This window comes from Drosophila virilis, chromosome X, assembly GCF_030788295.1.
Source record: "Drosophila virilis strain 15010-1051.87 chromosome X, Dvir_AGI_RSII-ME, whole genome shotgun sequence".
Taxonomy (NCBI): domain Eukaryota; kingdom Metazoa; phylum Arthropoda; class Insecta; order Diptera; family Drosophilidae; genus Drosophila; species Drosophila virilis.
Genome location: NC_091543.1, coordinates 5,732,563 through 5,748,630, shown reverse-complemented (window position 1 = coordinate 5,748,630; position 16,068 = coordinate 5,732,563). Strand labels below are relative to the sequence as shown.

Here is a 16,068-nt window from a genome sequence, read left to right as displayed (position 1 = left end):
AAACCTTAACGCGAGCAGTTCGGCTCAGCTCGTTGTCCATTTACACAAAACATATATACCCTGTTTACTCATTTACAATGGTTGCAGGGTATAAACATATTTGTTCATGTTTATAAAAGACAAGAGTAAATGTTAAAGTATACTAAAGAGAAAGAAATGTAGCTTGGAAATGCATCAATATAAATACAAAATACAAGCTGTCAAATATGTATGTGCGGTCTGATACCCTATGAATTTTTACAATTTTTGAACTCTTTTATACAACTCTTTGCAATTTACAAAAAAATAGTCTTTGTTATTTATACAAATAAAGAAACTCTTAAAGAAGCCTTAAAATCGCTTTAACAAATTATTTTAATCGTTCGATCAATAAAAAAGACAAATTAGCACATTTTTGTTTTTTTTTTCTTGTATTTTTTTTTTTTTTTTTTTTTTTTTTTTTGTTCAATGTTAATATTAGCTGTAGATACAATAATATTTTTATGTTGATATCGCATTTCGCTTGCCGCTGCTGCGAGTTAGTAATTTGTTCGTATAATTTCGCTCGCTTAAAAGATTGAGTAGTATTTACGCTGGTAGATGGATAGGGGCTGTGAGGGGAATTGAGTTCTATGCTGATAGAATCGATTCTCGCTCTATTTTTTTTTTTTATCAAAACTCAGCGGGGTTAGTAAAGTTTGCGCCTTGCTCCATTTTTCTCCATTTATAATTAAGATTATGACAAAAAAAATTCAACAATTATTGCATAAGTATTTAGGTTCAATAACAAATAATAATAATAATAATAATAATAATAATAGTAATACAAAAAAAAAAATAATTGGTCAAATAATCATGTAAAGACAAAAAAAAAATTAAAAAAAAAACAAACACAAAAAACGTACAAATGTCCCGTTAGCTGTTCATTAGCGACGAGCCTGCCATTTGTGGTCAAAACATGTATATCAAAAATGTTGGGTTATTTTATAGGGTATCTATATGGGCTACAGTTATGTGGTATGCGTGTGCTCCAACGCGAAATGCCAAAAGGTGTACAAATTTGCCTGCATTTTCTAGTTCTTTTTTTCTTTCTCTTTTGCTTAAAATTTAGTGAACAGTTATTGTTGTTGTTGTTGTTGTTGTTGTAGGCCACGCGCTGCTGCTGCTGCTGCTGTTGTTGTTGTTGTTGTTGTTGTTCTTGCTGCTTTTACTGGCAATTGCGAAAACGGCGATAGATGCTCTGCACATAGACAAAGACGCACTTCCAGTCGGGCCGGCTCATCTCCACCATGTCCTCCACATCCAGCAAGGGCGCGATGCCAGCTTTCTCGCTAAAGAGAGCGAGAGCGAGATCGGGCGAGAGAGAGAGAGAGAGAGAGAGAGATTAGTTAACAGCCGGCCAGTGTTGTTAAACAACAAACAGACTTACTCAGCCACGCTGAAGGCCAGCTCAAAGTTATGTTTGCGAGTTTGTTTGGTTAATTTACTGTAGTCAAATGCATCTGGCAAGAAATGATGTATCAGCGCACAAAAGGCCAAGCCGTCTGACCAGCTCGAGCTAAAGTTGCTTATTTGGACGTTCTGCGAATAACACGGGATGAAAGAAATTGTAATAAGTGCGTTGTTGTTTTTCTGTTCAAACGGGCAGAAGGCGGGGCATTTGGGGCGTTGGGTTGAGCGGGCATAAAACAGCTCAGCTTTGAACTTAAAATGTTTTCTTTTTTTTTTTGTTTTTATTATTATTAGCAGCAGCAGCAGCAGCAGCAGCAGCAACGGCAGCAGCAGCAATTAAGCAATGTTTGTTTTTTTTTTTTTTTTTTGTAGTATTATTTGCTGTAAGCTCCAGCCCCAAAAAGCAAATGGCAAGAACAACAACGACAGCAACAACAACAATAGTAATTATATTAATAATAATTATAATAATAATACGAATTAAAAGCAGTGTATATGAGCAACGTTTACGGTTACTTTTGAATGAGAGCAAAAGCTGCGCTTCTGCTTCTTACTCCGCTGCTTCGCTCGCAGATTTTCAGCCAATCACAGGCTACTTGCGTGCATTAATAACTGTTTTCTTTCTTTCTCTAGTTGCGTGTTTGCTTGTGTGTGTGTGTGTCTGTGTCTGTGTGTGTGTGTATGCATGTTGTGGATGAGTGTTGCTCAAAAGCTCAGCCAACGGTTAGGCGTTGTTTGGTTATTGTATTTACGCTTTTGTTTTGGTTATTTGACTTTTGTTTTTTTTTCTTTTTTTTTTTTTTTTGTTGAGTCTCTAAGCGTTAGATATTGTTAAACATTATTTGCAATATGAAAACGAACGGCAGTAAAAATACAAATGCACAACGAGAGAGCAAACAAAATCAAAAATAATAATAGAAAAAAAAAAAACAAAAATATCAATAATAACAAAGAAAAGGCAACAAATAACGGTCTATGTGGCTGTGGCTTTGCGTTTGCATTTAGCTGTTTTTTTTTTTTTTTTTTTGGTTGGTATTTTTCGTTTTTGTTGGTATTTGGTGGTATTTTTTTTTTTTTAGGATTTGGATACCTCATATTCCTGCGTTTTGTGCTGACACCACTGCAGAAGTTGATCCTTGACAGTGGCGGCGCGCGCATTTAATGCCGGATCGGTAAATTTGAATAACGGTTGTGCTGAACCGCCTGGGGTCGTGGGTGTGCTTGTTGTTGGAGATGATCTGAACAAATGATTCAAGGTTGGAGGGGCAGACGTTTTAGCGAAACTCACACAATTTGTATTTATTTTTTATGTTTTGTCTAAGATTGTTTTTGTTTTTTGTTTACTTTTTTTTTTGTGTTTTCTTGTTTTCTTTATAATACATAAAATTTGTACTTTTGTATGTGATTGGGGTGTTCGAGTTGTTTAGTGTGTGTGTGTGTGTGGTTTTGTGTTAGAGTGGAAAACAACAATAATTATTTATATTATTCTTACAATAAGTCAGATATGGCATAACGGTTCTTTTTCGTGTGTGTGTGTGTGTGTATTGAAGAGACGACAGGTGCGTAAGGAAGTGTGACAGAAACAGAGAGAGAGCGACAGAGAGAGTGACAGAGAGAGGGAGTGAGCGAGAGAGAGAGAGACAGCTGCGTGCGCAAACCCAGTAGGCTAGAGCAGGACAGGGACACATTAAGATACACATACACATACGCATGTATGTGCATTAAGTAAAAAGGAACGCAACTCAACAGTTTACAATTCACCTAAAAACATTAAGAACTTCACCTAGGCACAAGAGACATTTATATTGCCGACAACCAACACCAGAAAATGGCCATAAGAAATAAGGCGAAACTAGTGAATGTGTGCATGTATTGGTGCGTGTGGGTGTGTGTGTGTGTGTGTGTGTGTGTGTGTGTTGGATGTGAACCTGCACCAAAAATGTGTGTGTGTGTGCAAAAAAAGGAAAGCAAAACAAAATGTGCCACTCTTTTTTCTTCTAGCTTTTAAGTTAACAATCTGTGCTCAGTGTTGGTAAACGTTGTTCAGCAACATTTTTGGTTTGCTTTCCTTTTGATACGTTCTACAGTATGTCTTGATAATTTGTTCTGTTTTTCTTTTGTATCTATGTATTGGACAATATAATATTATGATAATTAGAGTATGTATATGTAATTGTTAGCTTACTTTTGAGCCTGCTGCTGGGCAGCTGCCTTGTCCAGCTGCTTGAATTTGGCCAGCGGCGAAATGTTCTTGGTGGCAGCGCTGCCGCTCACAGTGCGTGTGGTAACTGAAACAAGATCGAAAAATTGGTAGGAGCAAGGGAGGGGGGGGGGGGCAAATTTAGTACAATCTGTTATAGTGTTCGATATATGTGAGCTGTTATCGATATCGATACCTTTTGTTGTTGTTGTGGTGACAACTGCGCCGCCATCTTTCGACTTCGTCTCGGTGCGTTCACTGGTCGTTGAGCTTTGTTGCTTGTGTTGTGCTGTACATGAAGAAAGGTTTTAGACGAATTGTTGTTGTTTGGAATGGGTAGGGGCAAAAAAAAAAAAAAAAAAAAACAGAAAGAAAAGGAAACAAAAAACCGGCGAGAAAAAAAGAAAGCAATAATTACAACAATTAGTCGAAATTGCATGCACATCAAAACATTTCAATCAACATCATGATTTAGTTAAAGAAGTTATTGAAAAATGTTTTCGAAAAAATTAGTGTTAGAATGATTAGTGAAATTATTTGTTTGTTTCTTGTATCTTGGCTTAGTCTAGTCTAGAGCAGGCAACAAATCGTATGCTACACACGAAAACGAGCGAAACGAAACAACGACAATTGCAAATCACTTTTTTTCTTTTAAGTCAAAAAATGTATGCTTGTTTACATATCAAAATAATATAAGGCAGCGCAACGAATGGCAACGAAACACGCGCACAGCTGGCAACGCTGCCAAGCGGCTGTTTCATGCCGCGCGTTCCACAAAACGTACAGTACGCAACAAAAACATCAAAATAATAAATAGATAAATGATGAAACGAAACGATCGCTCTCAGCTGTTGGCGTTTGTGGTGGTTGGTGTCTGGTTTCTGGTTTCTGGTTTCTGGTGTGGCGCTGGCGCTGGTGGTGCTGTTGGCGGTGCAACTCTCAGTATGTGCGTTGCGAGTACAAGAAACTTACAGGCTACGACATGCACAATACTCTTACACAAAATACAAAAAAAAAAAAAAAAAAAAATAAACGATCAACATGCGAAGAAAAGAGTGTGTGTGTGTGCGTGTGTGTGCGTGGAAAGCGTGAAAGAGCCAGCACAGCTAACTGGGCAGCTGAGCTGTGGCAATAATCAAAAATATATATGTGGTAGAAGGTGGCTAAACTCTGTGGGTGGGGGGCGGGCTTTTATAGTGTATGTACAAACAGAGATTGAGAGAGAGAGAGAGAGAGAGACACACACAGAGAGAAAGATTGTGTGAGAAAGAGAGAGAGAGCGCGAGGAGGGACAACATGGGATTTGCGTGTGTGTAAAAATGTTTTGTTTACGCTGGACCAACCAACCAACCAAATCTCGAACAGCCAACGCAACGCAACGGCAATGAAACGAAACGGCAATGAAACGTAATGGAACGTAATGGAAATAAAACGTTTAAAGCACTAGCTAACTTTGTACAGTTTCTTGAAAATTGAGGGGGGGGGGGGCAGGCAAAAGATAGAAAACAAATATACAAAAAATAATGTATAAAAAGAAATATGAGAAAATTAATCATATATATATGTATATATATGGGGTATTTAGGTGCAGTTAGGCCGGGCGGTTGTAGCAAATGGTAGTACATGGAACGCGCGATAGAACAAAAAAAAAACAACTAGCTGGCAACGCTGTTTTGGGGCATTTTGTACAGTTGGTGTGTGATATGGTTTTTTTTTCTTTTTTGTTTTTTGTTTTCTGTTTCTCACTCACAAATCGTAAAACGTTTCAAGTTCTTCTCGGAATTGCGGCTGCGGTTGCTGCATCTCGATCTCATTTGACGCGATTTGCAGCTGTTTTTTGCTTAATTCTTTATGGCATCCTGCGGTTGGGCAGCGCAGCTAACTCGGGCTGTCTGTGTGTGGGAGTGTGTGTGGGGTGTGTGTGTGTGTGTGTGTGTGTGTGTGTGTGAGGGTAAGCAAAATGAAGCCCGCATGTGGTCCCTCCAATCTAAACTCAGAGACTCGCCGCGAAACGAAAACAAATGTGCCAAACGGAACGAAACGGAATTGAAACGTTTCGCTGACTAGAAACTGGGCGTGGGAACTGAACCAAACGAATGAAACAAAATTATAATAATGCCCTAAGCCTACGCTCCAAATTAAGACAGTAGCGTATTTTAAATAGTTATCGATAAACGGTAAAACGGTAAACGGTAATCAGTACAGTAACAGTTCGGCTTCGTGTAAGTGTGTGTGTGTGTGTGTGTGTGTGCGAGTGTGTGTCGTTTGTTGTGTCCAGTTGCGTCTCGCTGGGCGGCTCAAACTGGAATGGCTGCTGTGTGTGTCTCGTGTGTGTGTGCGTGTGTGTGTGTGTGTGTGTCTGTGTGTGTAACAATCAAACGAGTTATCGACCTATCGAACTATCGATTTATCGCACAAGCCGGCGCCTTAGGCGCCCAGCATCAGCTGCTCGAACGCATCCTCCACATTGCTCTCGTCCAGCAAATTGAGATGCGCCATGTGCGGCATCGTGGCGCTGCGACTCAGCCCGCCGCCAACAGCACCACCCGCTGCACCACCAGCTGCACCACCCGCCGCTGCACCGCGCAACAGACCGAAATTGAGGGAAAGTCCCGCCGTGGACACATTACCATTTGAGCTGGAATTTAGCGAACTGAGCGATTTGCGTGCCGCCGACAATTTCTCGCTGGTCTTGGTGCGATTTATAGCAGATTTTCGATTCGCAGTTGTTGCCGATGTTGCTGTTGTTGTTGTTGTTGTTGTTGTGCGCAGTTCCTCGAGCTGTGCGCCCGTGGGCGACTTTTGGCCAGAGAAATAAGCGGCGACAGTGCGCTGTTTCTCGCCCAACTGCTCCTTGTCAATGCCCGCCTCGTACAGCTTGGGCACGGCCAGCGAATGGCCGGACTTGGTGCGTCGCAGCTCGCCGAATCGCGGCAACTGTTGCTGCTGCGGCTGTGGAGGCAACTGAGATTGCAGCGGCGTCGTCTGCTGCTGCTGCTGCTGCTGGCAGATCTGATGCCAGGAATCACATTTGCTGAGGCGATTCAGCCTGGAGCCGCCGTTGACCAGCTGCTGTTGGTGGTGCTCCTCGTCCAGGCTGCGGCGGCTGAGTGAGCTAAATGCGCTCACATTATTAAAGACTATGTTGCGCGGTATTTGATCCTCCGGCAAGGGCTCCGCCGCGCTGGCATTAACTCCTGGCTGCGGTGTGGCAGGCGTCTCCACAATGAGCGGCTTCTGCTGCGACGCAAAGCTGGTGGTGCAGCTGCTGCTGCTAATGTTGCTGATGTGCTGGCTGCTGCTGCTGCTGCTGCTGATATGCTGGCTGCTACTGCTTAGCTGTTTGTTCAGCTGCGGACTCTGATACGCATTGGGCACATAATGATGCCGCTGCGGAGGTCCGAATTTCTTTAGAAGCGGCGCCTGATCCTTGGGCAGCGAGGATTTAACTATGTCGGGCGTATCGGCGGGCGCGGAGGATTTATACGAGGAGACATTGCCGAGACTCTTGCGTCGCAGCTCGCTGAGCTGTTGCGCCCGCTGCATTTGTTGCTGCTGTTGCAATTGTTGTTGTTGCTGCTGTTGCAGCTGTTGCTGTTGTTTTAACTGTTGCTGCTGCTGTTCCCGCTGCAACAGTTGCTGCTGCTCACGCTGCAACTGTTGCTGGCGACTGGCGTTCAGCGCTGGCGCCTCCGTCGTATTCTGACGCAGCAGCTGGGCCAGCGGCTTGGCCTCGTAGCCGCTGGAGTCGCTGATGGTGTGGCTGCGCGTGCTCAGACGCGGCCGAGCTGGTTGCTGTTGCTGCTGCTGCTGCTGCGGCTTGGTGCTGCGATCGACGGGCGGCGGCACGCCCACATGCATGGGATTCGCCGTCCAGCTGGTCAGCGACATGTTGCTGCTGGCCGTGGAGTGCTCGGAGATGCGACGCGCGCGTTCCCTCAAGCTGACGCTCGACTCGTGCTCATCGGCCGAGTCCTCTAGCGGATAGGTGACCACGTACGAGGTTTGCGGCTCGCCCAGATAAGTGGGCGGTGTCGCTGGCGTCGCATACTGCGGCCGGCGCTTGGGCTCGTAGCTGTTGAGCTGCGGGAAGAGCGGCTCGACAAGCGGCGCCTGGTACATGCGTCCGTCTGGCGACAGGCAGCCCGGCTTGCTGGGCGAACTGGGCGCGGTCAAGGGCTGCCCTCGCTTGTTGCCCTGGCCCACGCTTGGGCCCTGTCCCGGTGCACTGCCGCCGCCCAGCTGCTTCATGGTGTAGAGCAGGGATTTGGCGGCACGCGAGTTTCGGCCGTAGATCTCGTCGTCGCTGACATGGGCGGCGCGTCTGGGTGCGACCGTGACCGCCGTCTGGCTGCGCGGCTTGCGCATGACCCTAATCTCGGCGCGGTATTCGTGCGGCATATTGTGATCCGAGTCCAGATCCAGATCATCGTCCGTATTATCCGTGAAAGCGGGCGCAGTCAAACAACTGGTCGGACTGTCCAAGGGGCTGGCATAGTCGAACGTCGTCTGAGCCGGCACAAATGTCGGATTCGCGCTGGTCAGCACAAGCGGCGCCGCCAGCGGATTGGTGAGCGGCTCCAGCGTCGCACCAACGCTGCTCAGGCAGGGCTGACTGCGATAGTTGGCCAGATTCGTGGCGCCGCGACGCAACGGCGCATAGTCCGCATAGGTAAACGAGATGTTGGTCGGCGGCGGCGGCGCCGGCACCTGCTGCTGTTGTTGATAGAGCTCCAGTTCCGGCTGCATGGCATTGGGCAGCGAGGGACGCTTCCGGAACTCGCTAAGCGTCGCCGGCGGCGCCTTCGCGCGCAGCGAATTGTGACGCTGCACATAGACGCCCGACGGCGACGGCTGCTGCTGCTGTTGCTGCTGTTCGAGTTGATCGCGCAGCGAGCAGGCCTCGAAGTGGTGCGCTTTGCGCTTAAAGTCGCTGTTGTCGACGCGCGGCTTGGCCAGCCAGGGCAGACCGATGGGCGAGTTGGCCGTCGTTGAGGCGGGTGAGGGCGAGGGCGTGTTGCTGTAGCCGGCAGCACGCGGCAGCAAGTGTTGCTGCTGCTGTTGCTGTTGCTTGTTGCCAGCAACTGTTGCTGTTGGCTGCCAGCTGTTGTTGCCCTTTTGGGGTATGGGCTTGTATATGCTTGGCGCCGGCGCCTGACCCTGGTCAATGGGCCGAAAGACGGACTGCGGCGCGTGTATAAACTGATTAAGCGGCGCGCCGCCAGCAACAGTTGCTGTTGTCGCCGATTGTTGTTGCTCGCGTTCGCGCTCCCTTTGCTGCTGCATGCGCAGCTCCATTTCCTGGCGTCGCTGCCGCTCCAGCTGCTCCTGCTGCTGCCGCTGGCGCTCGAGTTGCTGTTGCCGCTCCAGCTGCTGGCGCTCCAGCTGCTGCTCATAGTATTCGCGCTCGAGCCGCGCGCGCTGCTCCCGCTCGAAGCGTGCCTCCTGTTCGAGGCGCAGCTGGCGCTCCAGTTCCTGGCGACGCTGCCGCTCCAGCAACGCCGCCTGCTGCAACTGTTGTTGCTGCTGCTGCTGCTGCTGCTGCTGTTGCTGTTGCTGTTCCCGCAGCAATTGTTGCTGCTGCTGGTGGTGGCTGGGCGGCTGGGGGGGCTTGCCCTTGGTGGCGGTGGCCGCGGCGCCCGTCTCGAACGTGTGCTTGATATTGCCGAACTTGTGCGTCCAATTGGAGACAGATCGGGCGCCCGCCCAGCCGAGCCCGCCCTGATGGTTCTGCTTGTTGATGAACGCAAGGAACTTGTGATCATTTTCGGTCTTGGGCTCAAATGGCGGCACCACGTGCTGCACACGCCGCTTGACGCTCACCTGAACGGCGCGCTTCAGGCCGAGATTGGGTCCCGCCTGGCTGCTGCGACTGTGCTCCTCCTCCTCGTCCGAGTCGCTGTCACAGTTATTGTACTTGGCCTTCAGCTTGGGTATATCGATTGTATTGGCGCGCTTCATCAGCTGTTTCTTGCCGCCATTGAAGCGCGTCGCCGCCAACATGGACTCCGGCTCCGGCTGCGTCTGCATCTGCGACTCCGGCGGCGCATAGCTGGCAAAGCTGACCGCATAGTCGCCGGAGAGTGGACGCCTTGTCTGCGGCGGCTTCAGCTGTGCGGCGACAAACTGATTCGGCCTGTACAGCTGTGTGCTGGGCGCGCCCACAATGGCGCTTGAGCTGGCATTGCGCTCCAGAGATCGAACCAGCAACGGCGCAGACGCTGGCTCTGACTCAGCAACTGGACTTGACTTGACCGCATGCTGCTCCAGCATGAGCATGTCCTCCATGTAGCGACGCGCATCGGCGAGCTCCTCGCGACTGACGCCTACCGTGTGCCGATTGCTGCGCTGCCGCCGCTTGGCGAAACGCTGCCGTCCGCCCAGTTCCGTCTCGGCATTGGCCGGATCAGCTGGTGCTTCGCCTGCTGCCGCATCGCTGCCGTCCAGCTTCTCGGGCGCACTCAGTCCGCTCTGCAGGCGTGCAATTAGCGAGAGCAGCGCCTGCCGCTGCCCGCCATCAACGGCCAGCTCCTGGCCCAGTTTCAGGCTGCACTCGAGCCGGCTGAGCGCATCGGTGACCTCGTCCAGTAGACCGCGATTCGCATCGCTGCGATTCTGTTGCTGCTGCAGCTGCAGCGTATCGCGCAGTCCGGCGGCCAACAGCCGCAAATCCTCGCCGCTTTCGGTGCCCGAATCCTCCTTTGACGGCACGCTCAAGCGCTTCAGCTGTGGGCCAGACATGCCAGCCGCTGGCTTCTCCTTCTCCTTCTCCTGCTGCTGTTTGATATTCGTCTTGCTGTTCGCTGTCGGGTCTTTAGTCTGTGGCTTCACTGTGCTGCTAGATTTTTGGCTACTGCTAAGGCTACTGTTGGCTTTTCTACTGCTAAGGCTATTACTATTGCTGACAGCTGCTGCTGCAGTTGCTCCTAGTGCTGGCTCTGGCTCTGGTTCTGGCGGGGACTCACCCTGCACCACACTGTCCACTTGGCTCTCGGAGACCACCTGCTTGCTGAGCTCGACTTTGGCCAGCTTTTGTTCGATGCTGCCCGTTTCCTTCTCCTTCTCCTTCTCCTTCTCCTTCTCCTTTTCCTTCTCTTTCTCCTTCTCTTTGGGCTTGGCTGGCGCTGGCTGTTCCTCGTCGCTGCTGTCGTCGTCGTCGTCGGTGACCTCTTCAATTATTTCCTCATATTCGCTGGCGCTGCTCTCTTCCTCTTCTTTGGCAGCGGCCTTTTCACCGCCCGCCTTTAAATTTTGTTGCTCTACGAGAACGCGCGACGCAAACAAATTTCGAGCGATTTTTTTTTGTATACGAATGTGCATGAAATTTACATTGTGTATATGAGTGTGATAGAGCGAGAGAGAGAGAGAGAGAGAGATATAAAAGAGAGAGAGAGAGATATATATATGTGTATAGATGTAGTCAAAAAGAAAAACAACAGCAACAACGAACAAGAAACAAGAGGTATTGGATGGGGCTCACAATAAGCAAAGCGTTCGAAACGGGGGGTAAAAACAGGACGCTGCCCTGCAAATCTATTCAACTCGTTCGTTGTGGCAACGAGTGCTAGAGAGCAAAAGAGAGAGAGAGAGAGAGTGAGAGAATTTTTTTGTTGGGAGCACGTCAAGGGCCGAGCAGCAGCTGGCGCGATGATAAGCCTGCTGGGCCCTTGGCGAGACAAGTAACGAGTGCGCAAGCAACGACAGAACAACACAAGAAAAAAAACAACGAGTGAACGCGTGAACGAGTAAAGATGTTTGAACGTGTGAACATTGAGCGGGTGACGTTGAAGTAAAGTGAACGCAGAACGTGTTTGAGAATAACGAACAAATGTTCAAGAGCAACGATTGAGCGAGTTATTGTTAAAAAATAACGAGTGAATATCGAGTGAATAATCGAACAACGAGAAAGCAAGAGTTAACTAGTGAAAGTCGCACGAAATAAAATGTAACGAATAAATGTTCAACGAGTGAGCGTTGAATGAATAATCGAACGACGAGTCTAAGAGCAAAGACTCAGCGCTTAACGACAGAAAGTCCAACGAATTTAAATATAAAGTGGTACAGTTTTAAGTGAAGTGAATGCTATAAGAATGAACGCTGAACGGTCAACGAATCAAATAATGATGAGTAAGCTACTCAGAATTGAACGTTCGTCATGCTAAATTATAGCGAGTAAATGTTGAACGAGTAAGCGTTCAACGAATCAACGAACGATTTTAAGAAATAACGAGTTAAAAAATAACTAGTAAGCGTTAAATATTTGAACGTTTATAGGAATAGCGAGTATATGCTGAACGAGTGAACGTTAAACGATCGACGAGTTAAAGAAATAACGAGTAAGCATTGAATAATTGAGCGTTCACCAAGGTAAATTATAGCGAATAACCGGACGAGTGGACATTGAACGGGTCACGTTGAACGAGTTAACGAATAACGAGTAAATGTTGCACGAACAACGATTGAAATAACAACGAGTGGACGAGTAACGAGAACGCGTACATAAATATAGTTGATGAAAACGTATCCAAGTGAATATGAAAATACATATATATAATGAATATGGTTATATGAATGTAAATAGATGATGATGTATGTCTGACTGAACGACGAGTAATTTGCAATACCTGAACTGGATAAATCGCTCTATATTATTACTTTAGCCTAGCTACGAGTATGCGCTGTTTGCATATCTACAAGATACAAATACAGAACACAATCAGAAGCTATAGTAAGGCCAGAGATAGTCTGTGTGTGTGTGTGTGAGAGAGAGAGAGAGAGGTAGTTAGAGTAAGAAAATGATAGAGAGTGAGTGGTAGAGAGGGAGAGAGAGAGTGAGTGAGAGTGAGAGAGAGAGAGAGCTACACCTTAACCCTTTAAATATCATCATCTTGGCACTTGTCGACGGCCAAACTCCTTTGTATTAGGTGCTGGCATTTATGCTGAGGTTAGGTTCGGGCATTAATAAATGTATTGGATGACTTACCTTCGCGTTCCGCCATAAGTTCGCGTAAACGTGCACGGATCTTGCGACGCTCCTCGTACGTGGACGCCTGTTCCAGCTGAGGAGACAAGTTTTTAGTTGTTAGTAAAACAAATAACTAGATGGCAGCGCGCACTCTTGTCTGAGGTTATGTGCCAGATAGCCCCACAACAAGCTGGCAACGCTGCGCTGGTATGTGCTCTAAGATTATGCTCGACAGACATACCAATTGCCTCAGTAACTGCTCGTCCCAAATCTCCTCGATGTCACAAGTTGTCCGTGTAACTGGTGCTGAGGATGTGCTCTTACGAGTGCTGCTGCTGTTGCTGCTGTTGATGTTGCTGCTGCTGCTGCTGTTGATGTTGCTGCTGCCAGCTTTGCTGCTGTAGCTGCTGCTGCTGCTGCTGCTGATGCGCGTCGTTTTCACCTGAAATGCGCAAACGAAACAGAAATCAGCGAATGCTTCTTTAATTATTTTTTTTTTTCTCTCATTTTTGTTTATCAACCGGAAAATTTTCGTTGCCGCCCACACGAGCGGCTAGCACCCCTCCCTGCCCATCTACAGTGCGTGGCGAAAAGCAAACGCCAGCTGTTTTTTCTAGCTCTTCTTCTTTGGCTCTTTGGCTAAATAAAGCCGATGAGCGCATTCGCCGGCAACGCTAGCCAAAAAAAAATCATGTTGAACAAAAAACAAAAAACAAAAAAAAGGCCAAAAACAGATAAGAGAAATGAAAATAAAAAAAAAAAAAAGACAAAATCGTAGCAATTTGTCGTCCTTAGCCATGGCCAGACGCAGACGACGTTCGTCTCTTCCGGCTGCCTTTTTCTTTTCTTCTTTTGTATTTTATTTTATTTTATTTTTTTTTTATTGCCATGAGCCAATTATTTGCACAGCGTCAACAAATAAATGCTGCCAGCATACCTGGCGTATGCGTAATGCCACAGCATATTGCGCATACGCCGCATTGACGCTCGAAAACAAATAAACAAACTTTGATTTCAACAAAATCAATTTCTTTCCGTAATTCGTAACTCGAAAACTGTATGTATGCTTGTCCAATTGCGACAAATTGTAGCCCTAAAAAAAAAATCGTACATAAAACTTAAAACTAAAACAAATATGCACGACTTGGGGCTACTCTAGCTTTTCTAGCACTCAATCAATATACCCTTTCTTGCGTTAATAGCAAAAATTGTGTTACTTCACAAAAAGCAACTGAGTAAAGTCTCAAAAGCAGCTGACCAAGAATTGAGCAAGAATTTTGTGTGATTTGAGGAGAAAGTTTGCACGTCAACTAAACAAAAACGAACAATCGAGAATTTAGAATTTCTTGTTGCGCCTCTTTCAGCTGTGCTGGCGAAAACAGAAAATTGTTTCTCAAAGCACGCTGTGCCGAAGAATCTGCGCTGCTGCTTAAGATCGGCCCTCATAGTCCGATCTTTGTGAAATTCGCAATGCCACATTTGGGTCGAGTGGAGGCTATTTACTAGCAACACGATTTACCGCCGTGCTGTAGCCAAAAGTCGTTGACTCTGGCTCTAACAAGCTACGAGATAAAGTAAAAAAAAAAATATTTATCGATATGTAATCGATTTAGTAGCAGCTCGTCAAGTTATCGTTGATGTGTTATCGAACTTCAAGTTCTCAGATTCTCTCAGATGCACCAGCTGGATAGCTGTATACTATATACATCTTGCAATACGAGATGTCTTCTGCTGAAACAACACAACTTGTGTCGCATTTAATGAGGTTTCAGTTAAATGAACTCAACCTCAATAGCCCTTTGTCATTATTTTGGGCCATTTCCAGCAGGTTATCAACACGCATATTGCGTATCGGACAACTGTCTCTGAAGTATATTTGAGCTATATCCATCGGCCATTTGCAGAGCCCAACGATTAAATGCGTGCATAATGCATTTTAATTAAGTATACGCAACGTTGACTTCTGCCCAAAATCGGAAAAACGCGGCGAAAATTCAATGCAAAAAAAAAATATATGAAAATATTAAAAAATTATAGTATATTTTGTATTTCGTATGTACAGTGTCTCGGGCGTTCTGTTTTCCGACTTTTCCAACCCCCTCCGCCTCCCGCCAGCCCCCGCCTAATGCAACCAACTGACAGCTGTGCGAGTCACCCCCCGCGGCCCCTTCTCTGATGTGGCATTTTATTTTGGTTTTTCTCGTTATTTTTTTTTCCTCGGGCTTGCCTTAATAACAATTTGACCAAATTTGGCCAGCACAATATTTCAAAAATAACAAATACAAAAAAAAAAAGAATCAAAAAGAAAAACAACAACAAAAACATTTTTTTTTGAGTATTTTCAAATTTTCGAACACGTTTCGTGAGTTGGGATACACGTCGAGAGCTATTTTTGGCTTGGGGATTATTTAGGCAATACACACAGCACGTAACGCAAGAGAGAGAGAGAGAGAGAGAGAGAGAGGGAGAGTGAGAGCGAGAGGGAGAGAGAGAGTGAGAGAGAGGGAGAGCGAGAGAGATGGACAGATTGAGGGCAAGCGAGATATTTCCATATTTTCGTTTGTACGCATTAACAAAAACATTTAACTCGACTATATATACATAAATATATGTATGCATATATCTGTCTATATATATATATTTATATTGGTTAGGGTATGCACATGATGCGCAGAGTCGTATAGGTTTGCTGGGTCAACATGCAATAGATAGCGAATTTTTGTGTAATTTATTTAATTCGATTTTGCGTATTTGTTTATTAAATCGGGTGTCTGGGTGAAGATTGATCATATTTCATCTAATTAAGGTCTAACTTTATGATAAATGCCTGTTTTGCTTAATTCACTTTGGCAAATCCACGCTGGCACGTGAAAAATGTGGGGAAAATGAAATTTTTGTCGTTTTATTGAGTAAATGCAGATTAAAATTGATCACACACTCTCTATCTCTCATTCTCTCTCTCTCTCTCTCTCTCCTATTCTCTCTCTCCTATCTAGTGAAAGTAATTCAAATGCGACTTGCAAAAATTGTTGTCAGTGTATTTCAACTTTCACACATTGCGCTCAGCGCTTTAATCTTAATTTGTATTTTTCTTTTGCTTTGCTGCTTTGAGGAAAAACGCATTGAACAAATTCAACAAAGCCAGCGAAAACAGAAAATTGCTCTAGACGGGAGTGTATGACTAGCTGATACCCTCGAAACATCGTCTGCCTGCCTATGCGTGCATTTCAGCTAAGAACTCGGCGCTTAAAGTCGCGTAGCTTCAACTTTGGGAATGAGTTTTCATTAGGAAATACTAATTTTATTTGCTCAACTATTTATGTTCAAGTAGAGCCTGTTCGCGAACTAAGCAAGGTCAAATTATGAAAATGATCTGAGCTTTTTAAGAGATATCAAAGATAATGTTTCTCCCCAATATCGAGTTAACTCTCTCTCTCTCTCCTCTTATGACTATCTCGATTGATCCGTTTTC

At 45.9% G+C, this 16,068-nt stretch overlaps 1 protein-coding gene across 16 annotated transcripts in view; it reads right to left on the bottom strand.

The window, feature by feature from the left end:
• Window positions 1–572: 572 nt before the first annotated feature.
• LOC6633420 (smoothelin-like protein 1) overlaps window positions 573–16,068 on the bottom strand; it is a 50,716-nt gene continuing 35,220 nt past the window's right edge. For 9 of the 16 annotated variants that reach the window (XM_070211319.1, XM_070211320.1, XM_070211327.1 and 6 more), the window contains 8 exons: window positions 12,838–13,038; window positions 12,615–12,690; window positions 10,597–10,890; window positions 3,828–3,920; window positions 3,617–3,719; window positions 2,522–2,669; window positions 1,409–1,560; window positions 573–1,310 (listed from right to left, as the gene is read on the bottom strand). In XM_070211319.1, coding sequence (XP_070067420.1) covers window positions 1,187–1,310; window positions 1,409–1,560; window positions 2,522–2,669; window positions 3,617–3,719; window positions 3,828–3,920; window positions 10,597–10,890; window positions 12,615–12,690; window positions 12,838–13,038 — 1,191 coding nt within the window. In that variant the 3' untranslated portion in view covers window positions 573–1,186. The other 7 variants (XM_070211322.1, XM_032440100.2, XM_015170078.3 and 4 more) reach the window with 6 other exon arrangements.